Raw genomic sequence first — 13,344 nt, 5'->3', positions numbered from 1 at the left:
TCCTAGCTGATCATTTTGATTTTGTGGAGCCTCGTTTTTAATACTTATTAGGGGCAGTCTGTTTTGATTTTGCTATTGGTCTTAGGATAAATCTGAGACAAAGTCTTTGCTCCTAATATGCAGCCCCTTTGGGGTTTTAATGGAAATGTCCTTCAACTTAGTGGGATTCTAACTCCCAACTCTCACTTCACTGCAGTGGGAAGCAGCTGAAATTTTTGATTAGCTTTTCCTGCTTATTACTTTCCACTGTGTTCCTTGGAGTCTCCCCATTGCAAGCACAGCTCAGGAGTAACTGATTCCAGGAACAGAGTTGATGTGGAGATTTGGGGTTTGCCTCCTTCATGTCTCCCTGCTTCCTGGGATTTCCTACTTCCACCTTCAGCTTCTCTGTCAACTCTAAACTCCATCTTTAATAAATAGTAGAACTTTCTGAGTCCCTATCCCCCCGTGCTCTGTGGCCAGGAGAGTGCTCTCCAGGAAAGAGCAAAATAAATAATATGTGTAATAATAATATGCAGTTCCCATCTTCGAGGGTCATATCTCCTCTGGTAGCTGCCTGATTTCTGTCACTCTCCAGGGCCTTCAAACCTTCAAATATTTTTTTCTGTGTGTATGCATTTGCTGCTTTGTCCATAGTTTATCATCACTATCAATGGAAAAATGAGTCTGATACAAGGTACTCCACCATTACAGGAACTTTAATTCTTCTGAATACTGTGTATATTGAAAATAAAATTTTTTACTCTACCTATATTGAATTGTATGCTTTGGGAATCTCAAAGAAATTCAGCATTTAAAAAGGTAGACAAAAATTAAAAGATAAAGTATTTATGCATTGTCTTTTTTTATGGTTCTGAAAACATCCCATTCAGTGGGTTCTCACATCCTGGTACTTTGTGAGTGCTCTAAATAGAGGACCTTAAATTTCCCTGACAAGTAGATACACTGCCTTTTCCACCCCCCAAGACATGGATTTGGTGGGGGCGTGGAAGCCTGATCTGGTGTGAATTTTGGATCTGCCATTTACTAGCTCTGTGACCTTGAGCATGTCACCAAAACTCTCTGAGCTTCCATTCCTCCCCTATAAATTGAGGTCAGAATACTGATCTCACAGGGATTAAGGGAACAGTAAATGAAGTAACATATAAAATGCCTGGCACTTAGTAACTGTTCCATAAATGTTAGTTTCATGACTCAAGAGGGAGAGCATTCCACATCTCTGAAGTAAGTAAAGTTCTTGTTCCTACAGTTCGTACTGAAAGCTATTTGATTGTTTTCACCAAAAAACTGGATGTCCCAGGCTGTCCGTATAGAAATATTTCATCTTAGTTATTTCCCCTTGGCAAATAACCCAGCCAAGAGCCTAGAATAGAAGGGAAACTAACACTGGCCCCTGGTGAGTCACAAAGGTGAATGAGCCTTAGTCTGGGCCAGTCTGGTGTGGCAGCTGGGCTCCCAGCAGTTGGAGACAAGAAGCCCCAGCTAGGAGCTAGGACCTGCAAGGGTGAGTGGAAAGGGGGCCTAGGATGGGGTGAGGCAGCGTGATGAAACCCCATCTAAGATACCCAGACGGGCCTGAGTGATGAGAGGGTAACACTGCCACCGAATCTGCAAATCTGCTCCAGACAGAGGAGGCCGGCATTCCAAGCACAGGATGCCATCTGGGCCAAGGCTTGCAGTTTCAAGAGGGATTTCCTGTCTCCTCTTGGGCAGGGAGGTGTGGTGATGGGGGCAGGGGTTGCTGGGCTCAGATGAGGCCCTCTGGAGGCTGGCCAAGCAGAGCCTCGGGCCAGTCAGGGCTTATGTCTGGACTTGAACCGGGGTCGTGTCTAAGCGGGAGAATATGGATTAAGTTTTGTGTTTTTAAAGAAGAGTCCAGTAGCCAAGAAGCAACTGGACTGGAGCAGGAAATGGGCAGGACCTGCCCAATGCGGGGCCGCTTTGTGGGGAGACGATGGGGTGGGAGGAGGGGCCACCCTGGTGCCTTTATATCCAGGAGGATTGAGGGATTTGATGAGTCACCGGATACGGGTCTGGAAGGAGTTTTGAGCAACTGCAAGTTCTAGGTGGAGACACAGTGTGGAGGTGACGCGTTGACAGAAACCAAGCGACAGGAGCTGAACCAGGTTCTGTGAATTCTTTCATCGATAGCTGGCCATTTCAGAGGAGGAAGTGGAGCTCTGGCGCAGGTAACCTGTCCCAGGTCCCCCAGTGGCTGGCACAGTCACACAGGGCCTGGGCCATCGCCTGTGCGCCTGATCCCAACCGGTGCAAACCAGTGCTGTGCTAAAGCCAACTCCACAAACACACAAGGAAAGAAGAGAAATCCTGACCTGAAACATTCATTCACCACACTCCCACCCCGGCCAATTGCAGGCTACCTGGTGTGAGGTCACCGAATGGGGGCTGGGGGTGCTGCCCACAGTTGACTGTCGTGAGCCAGTACCAGCCAGTACTCACTGGTACTAGCCTGCGCTAGCCAGCACCAGCCCATTCCAGCCCACCACTGACCCAAACTGCCTGCTTCTGGGCGGCTTCTCCCACCAGCATGCCAAACCAAACACCTCACTATTAACCCAATTCTTTGTATGTTTATTCCCTGCCCTTCCCCCCAAACTCCCTGGGGTTTCTAGAACCACAGATTGGTGCATCAAATGGGCCACAGGGAACAGCAGGGTGGACTCACTGTCCCCTATCTGTCCCCACCCTCCAGGCCTTGCTATTTCAGGATGCGTGGTTTGGTGAATTCTGCTGGAGCCATATTCAAGCAGCAAATCTCCCACACAGACACTCTTTGCTGAGAGGACATGTGAAATAGCTGCAGCCGAAGCGAGCTGGTTTTCACACCCACCTGGCAGCACTCCCACATCAGCAGGGCCGGCAGCCGCTCACCGTTCACCGTTCAGAGCCCCATCGCAGCAGGTTCTCGTCCCAAGTGTGTTCGTGGCGTCACCGTCTGCAGACGGGCTCAGTTTGCACAGCATCTGTCATCAAAGTTGGCAACTCCACGTTCTCTCAAACGATTCCTTTTAAGATGATCTGTAGCATTTTTAAAATATGTTGTCTTTTAACTTAGGGGGCGCCTCGGTGGCCGCTTTCAGCTCAGGTCATGATCTCACGGTTTGTGGGTTCCAGCCCCGAGTCGGGCTCTGTGCTGACGGCTCAGAGCCTGGAGCCTGCTTCGGATTCTGTGTCTCCCCCTCTCTCTCCACCCCTTCCCCTCCCGCTCTCTGCCTCTCTCTCAAAAATAAACATTAAAAAAACTGTTTACTTTTTTATTTTTGATAGAGACAGAGAGAGGACAAGTAGGGGAGGGCAGAGAGAGTGAGAGACAGAATCCCATTAGGCTCCACGCTATCGGCGCAGAGCTGGATGTGGGGCTGGAACTCATGAACCATGAGATCATGACCTGAGCTGAAATCAAGAGTCAGACGCTTAACCGACTGAGACACCCAGGTGCCCCTATCTGCAGCATTTTAGTGCCAAACCTATGCCAGTCTGTACATGCCATATTTTCTCCCCAATCTTGCAGTTTGTGGACATTCTCCTCTTAATTTGGGACTGTGTGGAGGCAGCAAAGGCCAACATGTGGTGCCAGAAATAGGGCAAGCAGAACCCTCCCGACCATGCATTTCTATGGGGACAGAGGGGATGGGCTTTGGGGTGAAATGGAGTGATTCTGTGAGAAACTCACCTCCCAAAGCAACACGGGAGCAGCTGTTGGCTGCAGCAATGACTGTGAGGGGAAGGGCACCTCCTTGGCCAGGAGGCGAGAGAGATGACCCAGCACTGTGGGGCAGGAGCTAACTGGAGGGTCCCCAGTGGGGTGGGAAATGGAAGCCAAGGCAAGCATCCTCCTAGCTCAGGGGAGACCTGGCAGCCAGGATTAGCTCCTGAGCAGACACAGTGGCCAAGACTGCCTGGCACCTCCCCACAGACCCAGGGGACACCGTCTGGGGCTGGACAGGGCTTTTCTATCCCGCCAAGCTGGCAGGACACAAAGGTCACATCCTCATGAGGACGTGGCCCAGTCAGGGACTGCGCTGACAGCCCGCCTCTCAAAGAAACTGGGCCTGGCGAGTTTTTGCTGGAAGCCACATCCTTTTGGGAAAAGGAAAGGCCCGTCCCCAAATCTAATTTTTAAAGAAAGCCCATGAATCATAACCTAAACGGCTCCATTACCCATGACTGCATGGTGATCCACCTCAGCCCTCTGCCTGCTCCAGCTGCTGGAAAAGCCGTGAAGGTCCCTGTCGTTAGCACTGGCCTTCCCTGAGCCCAAGACACTCTCTCAGAGATCTCCAGCTCAGTGGGGACCAACAGTGAGCTTCCATGAGACACCCCACATCTCCCCTCATGGCCTGCTCCTACAAGTGACCATTCAGTCCCCAATACTAGCCCTCAGCCAATACGGCCTTCGAACCCAGTCACAGGCTTTGGTGTCCAAGCAGCACACATGCCAAATGACAATACATCATTATGATAGAAGTATATAATGAATCCTCAAATCTTGCCTGGAACATAGGTAAGTGGTCAGTAGTTTCATCTCTGAATATTGAGATTAATTCCCATCTGTGTGAAATGGACCCATCGCCCACCCCAAAATGCAGACTCCCTTCTGGCTGCACAGAGGGATGCCTGGCGCCTCTGGTCACGTCCACACCTCGCCCGGCACCCCCGCTGCCTTGTGAGGTCTGGAAAGAGCCGCTCTTGATCTCAAGCCAGCCATGTCCATTCCTGACCCCTGCCCTTCGGTCTCCTGGGAAGAACGCCTGTGGCCCAGGGGTGGAGAAATGTACCTTATTCCCAAACAGGCCATCTGTCTGGAACTTGAGTCTCTTCGCTCCCTGCCTGACTCATCAATAAGTCTGTCTGCCTCTCTTCTCACTTCGTAGTGATTCGGTGGTGTACTCTCATAGAGTGCCTGTTCCCATGGGATGGCGTAACCAAGATACCATGTGCAATATGCCCGTAGTATTTCTTGAAGGCCAGTTGGCTGAGTTCAAGTTTATTTTTAAAAGGTTTTATTAGAAGTGCTGGTAGGGACAAAATGTCAGCGTTGACCAAGTAAAATACCAAACGACTTAGTGTTGTGTCAGAAATAGCCAAACACCGCGTCCCAAGGCCCTCGAGGTGGATGGCCCACTTCCGGGAATCTGACGGTCCAAGTACAAAATGCTCACTGCAGCGTTACTTGGGATACAATATGGGGCACTCGGGATGGTCAACACTGGGAAAATTCTCAACTTTAACAGAGGATGCAGCCTCTAATGGTGATTTCAAACGACCAAAAAAGGGGTTTTAAGGGTATGTGGTGTGGGAGCAAGGAGAAAGTTGCCTCACTGAACATATGCCATTGCATCAAACTGTAAGTGCGTTATAAAAACTCCAGAGGAACCTGCCAAAGTGGGAACGGGCTGGTGGAAGAGGAAGATCTTTCCTTCTTGACTCAATTTCCCTGTATACATATTTTCATATTGTGATTAATTACATTGCTATTCACAAGGGGAGACAGATTTAAAAGTCCAAAATGCTCCCTTCACAACACCATTTCTAGCTTTGGGAGGGCATTCTGAACCTATGATTGAGGTTTCCCTTTTAGTTTTGTAACAGGAGGTAAGCCTCTGCCTAGAGAAAGCCCCAAACTTAATTCAGAATAAATTTGAAGGTACCTTTGAGATTTGGCTCTAACCGTGTTCCTTCCTCCAGTGGGAATGTGTATGTAGCATTAAGCTGGGTATGCAGTAGGCTGTGGCCCAACACAGATGTTGAGTTGCAGCACATCAGCAAGAAGAAAGAGAAGGTGGCAGGCCAGAGGCATCACCGGCTTGTGATAGAGGGAAATGCATTACAGATGCATTTAAGTAGATTCCAGAGCTTACCTATTTTGCATCACTAAATGGTTTGATCAATTTCTTATTATACTTTCTCATTAGAAATCAAGTCAGGCATAGCGGTGCCTGAGTGGCTCAGTCGGTTGAGCGTCCAACTTCAGCTCAGGTCATGATCTCACAGTTCACGAGTTCGAGCACCACATCAGGCTCTGTGCTGACAGCTCAGAGCCTAGAGCCTGCTTCAGATTCTGTGTCCCTCTCTCTCTGCAAACCCCCCTCACTCGCACTCTATCTCTCTCCCAAAAATAAAACATTTTTTAAAAAGAAAAAAAGAAAAAGAAATCAGTCTGGCAGAGGCACCTGGGTGGCTTAGTCAGTTAAGTGACCGACGCTTGATTTCAGTTTAGGTCATGATTTCACATTTCATGAGATCCAGCTCCGAGTTGTGCTCTGTGCTGACAGTGCATACCCTGCTTGAGAGCCTCTCTCTGCTCCTCCCCTGCTCATGCTCTCTCTCAAAATAAATACATAAACTAAACAAACAGTCAGGAACAACTCATCAGCCAGACAACTCGTTTTAAAGAAAATGCAGCTAGAATGTTTTCCAAAGGACAAAATTTTGTGGGTTTTCTTTTAAGTTTATTTACTTTGAGAGACACAGGAGAGAGCATAAGTGGGGGAGGGGCAGAGAGAATCCCAAACAGGCTCCATACTGCCAGCACAGAGCCCAACATGGGGCTCAAACTCATGAAACCGTGAGATCATGACCTGAGCTGAAATCAAGTCAGATATTTAACCAACTGAGCCACCCGGGTGTCCCCAAAATTTTGTTTTTGATTGTTGTAGTAAGACATGAAAACCTTCAAAACTGGAATATAATTAATGGTAAATAAATGCATTAAAAAGTATCTGATAACAGGCATGTAAATGGTTTAACTCATTGGTGACAAGCTGGCCCTTAATATGGTTTGCCGTACTGTTGAAGGTTTTTCTTTCTTCCCCCTTCTCCGATCCACCCCCTTCACATCTCTGCAAAAACAAAAACAAAAACAAAAACAAACAAAAAAAACCCCAAAACGCTGAAGCATAGCAAAACTAACATGAGAAGTTTTTTTTTCCCCCTACTGCAAGTCATACAAAATGAGTTGCTGTAATTTGATCCAAAGCATTGCAACATTTACACTTCAACTGCACTTGTAACAAGTTTGACGAAGCAGATTTGGTATGAGCAGCCTTTTCCTTCAAATGGAACAGAAGCCCATCCTTTCAGGGCTTGAAGAGCACAGTGGGACCCATTGAGGTAGGGTGCAGGCCTGTGCAGCCACCATAGCAAACAGGTCCCCTCCCTGCTGCCCCCAGTCACTGCGGCACATAAGCTCCTTTGCAGCACAGATTACAGCAATTTATATGCAGTAACACAGCCTAATCCCCCAGGGCGGGCGCCAGTGCAGGTGCAGGAGGGCTGGCACTTGCTCCCCACCATGACAAGAAAGCACAAGGGGAGACCCTGAAGTCTGGGGCCAGGGCAGAGCCCCTCAGCGGCTGACAAAGTCCAGTGGGCAGGCAGCCCCGCAGGTGACAGTTCACCTTCCTGGAGGATGGACCTTTTGTTGAAAGGCAAGAGACCTGGCATCAGAATGACTCTGAAAACCTACCATTCCCCTTTACTGTCGTCCTCCTCCACGTGACCCTTCAAGGGCATAGGATTGAGGCAAAATGTGACTGTCATTTTGCTCAATCACACATGACAATGGTAAGCGTCTCTAGCCTGCTGGGAGTGAAGATGTGCGTTAGCCGCGTCCCTGCACCTGTTGTCTGAGCAGCAGAGGAAGCACACGCCCGCTGAATTGGGGGTGAGGCTGGGCGAGCTTTGTGAATGGGATGTGTCAAAAGGCTGGGCAGGAAGGGAGCACAGTCTTGGCCCACAGAGATCAAGAGCTTGATCCCGCTGGGTTGATGGGAGTTTGGGGAGACTAGGGAAAGGTCAGGGCTACTTCTGTGTTCCCCCAGCTGTGGGTGCACCAGCAGCACCTGCCCCTTCTCCCTCAGCACCCTGTGAAAGGGAATGCATCCCCTTCACTCCCAGCTGTCACTCTGCAGCCAAGAGGGACGGACAGTCATGTGACCTACAGTTTGTGACACATGGCCCTGTCTCCAAACACCAAAGTCCTGAAATGCTATGGTCCACATGCATACTATGGCCTCATGTTGGCCCAGAATAGCAGGACTGGGAAAGCAATCCCACCTTCCAGAGGTGAGGTGCCATGAGCGTCTGCCCCACAAGACTCTCCCACTCCCACTCCGGACAGGGCTCCCACACGTGTCCCCACAACGCCCAAAAGCCCACCGGTCCCGCCCTGCCCTCCAGAAATATGTCCACCAGTCATGAGCGGACCAGGTCCACCTCTGTCGTGTGGTAAGAAGAGGCTCACACAGGCCCAGGTGCCCAAGCAAGCATGTGGTTCTCATTTGTGTAAATGAATTGTTTCCAATGCTACCAATCTAGTTCACACACGTTTCGCACCACCCATTCCCCACCAGGACACACAAAGCCGGTGGTTCTTTGTGGGAGGGACCTCAGGGCTGGACGGTTAGAGGAGGAGGAAGGCTCCATTTCCCCCCTTTGTGCAGCATTGTGATCTCTTCCCCCTTCCAACCATCTCCACGTATTCTTCATTTCTAGATACTGTTAACAAGGGCTATCTGGTTTGTGGGGTTATGGGCCATTTCAATACTTCTCTATATTTAAAATAAAGCAATGCATACTAAGTATAAATAAAGTAACAATGAAGCAAAGCGTATCTCAAGTAGAAGGCCTTCAGAGGTTTAAGGGAAGAAGCAATTACTTCCAGGTCATGGGTATGGATGGGCCACAAGGTCACAGCCAATGCAGTGACAGGTAGGCAGGTCAGCTGGACATTCCACTGGGAGGAACGCATACAGACGGGGCACCATGCACTAATAGCAAGGCTGGGGACAGCGTAGCACACAGACAAGAGGGCTCAACGTGCCAGGGTACCGCTGGGAAGAGATCCAGATGCACTCGAGGGGCTGGAGTGAGGGAGACATTATCACATGACCATGGAATGAAGTCCAGCTGGGTCACATCTATGCTGGAAGGGCCCAGGATGAACCCAGAGTGGTCAGGGCGAGAGTTTCAGTTGGCTCCTGGAGAATGAGTCCGGGTGGCCAGCGGAGTGGTGTGCAGAGAGCGCTCCAGACAGAGGCCAGAGCAGGAAAGAGACTGATGACCCCACAAACTTAGAGCCCAGTTTCGCTGGAGGCTCCTGAGGAGGGGGCTCACAGAGTCTTCTCCCAGGCAGGAAGACACTAAAGCTGCTGATTGAGAAGAGGGATCCTGGCGGGATACACGAGGAGAGGCCAGGAGGAGAGTGAACCAGGAGGCCAGTGAGCACAGAGTCTGGGCATGGCACCACCAAAGAGGGAACCAGAAGGAAGGGGTCCAGCAGCATTCCTAAAGACTGAATCTCGAGGAAGGGAGGGCAGCACCTCCGTAAACATCCACACGACATCAGGAAGTGGAATAGACGAGCACGAGTGGGAGTAGGAAGGAAACGGTGAACTTGAACAAAGCGTCACCAAGACACTGGATGGCCATTCAAGCTTGAGAAGGAAACTGCTCATACCCCGTCCTAAATCCCTCTAGTTAGCTAGTATGATGGAGAACTTACTTTGTCATCAGGACGCATACTGTGCTCTTCCTTACTGAAGAATAAAAACATCTGTGCTTTTTTTCCAAAGGAAAACTAAACATCCCCACAAAGTAAATGACAATTAGGCTGAATGGCAGCAATCCCTCCCGAGAGCACAATGTTATTATACTGGGTCTTAACTGTCATTACACGGTAAGTACCTGTCCCGGACTGGAACTGGCATCCACACAGCTTGCTCCCTTGGCATCAAAGATCTAAACTTTTTTTGATTCTTGGATTATAGAGCAACCATACACAATTTATCCTGTAGTTAGATCTAGCCTAAAACCCCGAGAACGTTCGTGCACACAGTAGCACGTGGGCACTGGTTAAAATGCAGATTCCAATGGGCGTAGTCAGTCCAATATGGGGCCAGGAAGGTGCATCCGTACCAGGAAGCCAGATGGGGCATGGAGTGGGTTTGAAGACCCTTGTTCTAGAGAACAGAGAATGGACAAGCTGAAGAGGAACAAAGGACAGATTCACTGGAGGGGGGTGGGGGGAGAGGAAGAGGCACTTGAAAGTTTCATTTCACTCCCAAACTGCATTCTACATAAATATTCCCCCTGAAATAACTTGAAAAACTTTATAAATCAGTGTTTCATGTTTTTACTCTCCAAATGTTATACAATTCTTTAGCTAAAACAGGAGTAATGAGACAAAATGGTCCTGAAAAGTACAATAGAAAAATACTGTTGACTGGTTTATTTTCCCGAATGAGCAACAGACTATTTACAAATAAGCAGATCTCCAACGATGTGTATTAAAATGGCAAGTCTATTACTGTTTGAAATCTAAATGAAAAAGAAAATTTATTAAGGCACATTTGATCTGTGAGTTTTTAAAACAAACGAACTTTCTGGTGTAATGACAGATTTCACTTTTGTCCCCAAAACATGTGAGCACCAAAATTGTCAAAGAACACTTAATATTTAGTAAAACAGTAAGGAATGTAAAAATTGAGGAGGGAAAAGCATTTTCAAAAGGAAATCTTTGGAGATCAGTTTACTGCAAATAAAATAACACTAAACACACTCCTGATACACATAAATACTAATAGCTAAACAGGTACTTGAGAAATGGCCGAGCTCTAAACAATGGATATTAAATAAATTAAAGGTATTTCAGATACAAAGAATAAAACAAAACAGTAATTAAAGATTGAAACAGCCAACTCCACCGATGTAACACAGACAGGATGAACAAAACCAAAATACATTTTCCCCCAATGCTTTCATTAGGGCGGGTTTTTGTTTCTGTTTTAGCTTGTGTACATTAGATTTATTACAATAATTCTTCCTTGCCATTCCAAATATTAATAGTGTACCCTTTAAAGATGAGAAAAAACAAAAAAACAAAAAACCAAATCCTTCTTGGAATTTAATGCCAGGTCCATTAAGCCACACAAATTACGACGACAGCCATTCATCTTACTGTGCCTTTCTCCCCTTGCTTTTAAAACAACTCCGTGACCACAATGAGCACAAGTTGGGGGAAAGAATCAACTTTGGAAAGCTCTCCCGACAATGATGATACAGCTTATTATCACATTTCCTTATTTTACAATTAGAACATGAAATGGCTTAAAAAAAAAAAAATCGCCATTGAAAAAAAAAAAGACAAAAGGTCGAATCTGTGCAACGTTACCAGTTACAACAAAACATGTACCAGAGTTACAGTGTTCTGTTACATTAATACTTTGCAGGAACGTTCATGTTTTCTACCATAGGACCACAGCAAAGGGGTCTGAAAAGAAACGCATAAAACACAACGAAACACGACAAGAAAGTTCTGTCCATCAGGTACATTTCAAGTCATTATCAAGCAGGCCTGCTACATGACGTTCAGCAAGAAAATGTGCTCAAAGGCAAACATGATCACATTTTTGTTCAAAAAGCTCAATCATCAAGGAGTCCTTTGTAAGAAAATCATGTGTAAAATATAATCCTTGTATGGACTTCGAAAACGGATCATACAAAAAATTTTTGAAAAATAAATTAGATAATTAAAAACGTCTCTTCCAGCAAAGCTGGACCTTAGGCTGTCCTCACTGAGCCACTGTTATTGCTGTTTTTACTGTAACTTGGGTCGTTTTTTTCCAGCCACATTTCAGCCAGCTGCTGTGTGGACCCATATGTGGATGCTTTGGACCCCAAGCACATTTTGTACTGTTTGGGATCGAGATTGGGATCACAAAAGACAGGATGGTGGACGTGGACTACTCCCACTTCTTGGCTCCTAAATGTCTTCAAACCTGCCTGGACAACCTTGTTGAAAAGGTCCACATCCTCGAGCCCCCAGCCCTGGATGGAAACATCAAAGCCGCCTACTCGGACAAGATCTCCCTTGTAAATGCAAGTAATGCCAAACCCATAGTTTCTCCAGAAGCCAGTTTTCTGAGTGAAGGCAAAATGGTTATCACTGGGAACTTTCCCACTATAAACAATCTTTGGATCGTACTGGCTAAAGATGATTGGAAAATATATCTGTTGGCCCAGAACTGTGTTTGCTCGACATCGTTGAAGGAATTCTGTAGTAAACACGAGGTCAACGTCACAGAAAAAGAGCAGAGACTCGTTACTGAACTGGGAAGACCCTACTTCAAGGGCCAGAGCTCTTGAAAACTCTCCAGACACAGGCAAAATCTGCATGTCAGCTTTAGGGTACTTAATGCGATAATCTCTCATGAGTTCAACTTGTTTGGCCTTGTCAGGGTTCGAGTCAGAATTGAAAAGCAGAACCACGAGCTTGACGTTCTGATTGGGAATGAGACACGTCTTCTCGAAGTTTCCCATGAATCTCACAAACATGTCGAAACGCCCAGACAATGGAATCAATATATTTATCTTTTTCTCTTTGGGTTCTTTGTGCTCGTTCTTTGATCCAGGGAGCTGAAAGGGAACAAGTTTCTTCAGGGAATTTGAGAGAAAGGACAAGGATCCGGATTCCTGATTGATTTTGTTGGCCAATTCCTTTGCATCCAGTTCCTCGTGCTCCACAAACTGGATCTTGCTGAAGGTCTGCTGTAAATATGCGTGTCGCCGGACGGGAACAGTCATTTTTTTCCCTTTGTGCTTTTTGTACAGAAGGAGCAGGTCCAGGATGTATTCGGCCCCATACATGGGGTTCACCCGGCGGTAGCCATACTGTATCTCCTTGAAGTCAATAATGCGTCCTCTGGTCTTGGCATTGGCATTGATCATCTCCATGACCTGCATGACAATGTCATCCAAGGCCTCCCTCTGAGCGGAGTCCATCCCTCTCCGAGGCGGCTGGCCCTCAGCCGCAGAATACAAGTATTTCCCAGTCAGAAACTCCCACTCCAGGATCTCCTCCCGCTGGCGGGGCTGAAACCTCATGAAGGAAGGTGGGATTCCCAGCTGGAGGTCTTCTTTGTGAATCTCCGTGTTGCTGTATCTGCCCATCAGGACGATCTCTCGGTGGAGCTGGATGGTGCGGTGGCGAAGCTCGGCTATCTTGCGGCTGAGCATGTAGCTGTGGAGCCGGTACTGGTAGGGTGGGTTTTTGTTGGGGTGCAGGGTGATGGCTCGGTGAATTTTACTATTATGGAGATCTCTAATGTACCCCTTTTTGTTCTGTTCGTAATTCTCATAAAAAAGCTGCTGCATCTGTTAAGGAAAAAAAAAAAAGATGATGGCTAGGTTAGTATCACGTGACTCTGTCCCTCTAGTCTCGCATTTCCTTACACACCTGCAAAGTCTTCAAAAAAATCTAAATATTTGAAACCTTTCCAAATGAGCCACCACGGCATACCAGAAGCCTTAGGTAAAGCCCAA

The 13,344-nt window shown here is 47.4% G+C and overlaps 1 protein-coding gene across 1 annotated transcript in view; it reads right to left on the bottom strand.

Moving 5' to 3' along the window:
- Nucleotides 1–10,140: 10,140 nt before the first annotated feature.
- Nucleotides 10,141–13,344, bottom strand: part of CHSY1 (chondroitin sulfate synthase 1) — a 71,789-nt gene continuing 68,585 nt past the window's right edge. Inside the window, exon 3 of the mRNA XM_025919145.2 lies at nt 10,141–13,176. Within this exon, the coding sequence (XP_025774930.2) occupies nt 11,584–13,176 (1,593 nt within the window). The 3' untranslated portion in view covers nt 10,141–11,583. The remainder of the gene's footprint in view (nt 13,177–13,344) is intronic.

Source organism: Puma concolor, chromosome B3 (genome assembly GCF_028749965.1).
Source record: "Puma concolor isolate L17-30 chromosome B3, mPumCon1.1.hap2, whole genome shotgun sequence".
Classification (NCBI taxonomy): domain Eukaryota; kingdom Metazoa; phylum Chordata; class Mammalia; order Carnivora; family Felidae; genus Puma; species Puma concolor.
This window is presented reverse-complemented; position numbering and strand designations above follow the sequence as displayed.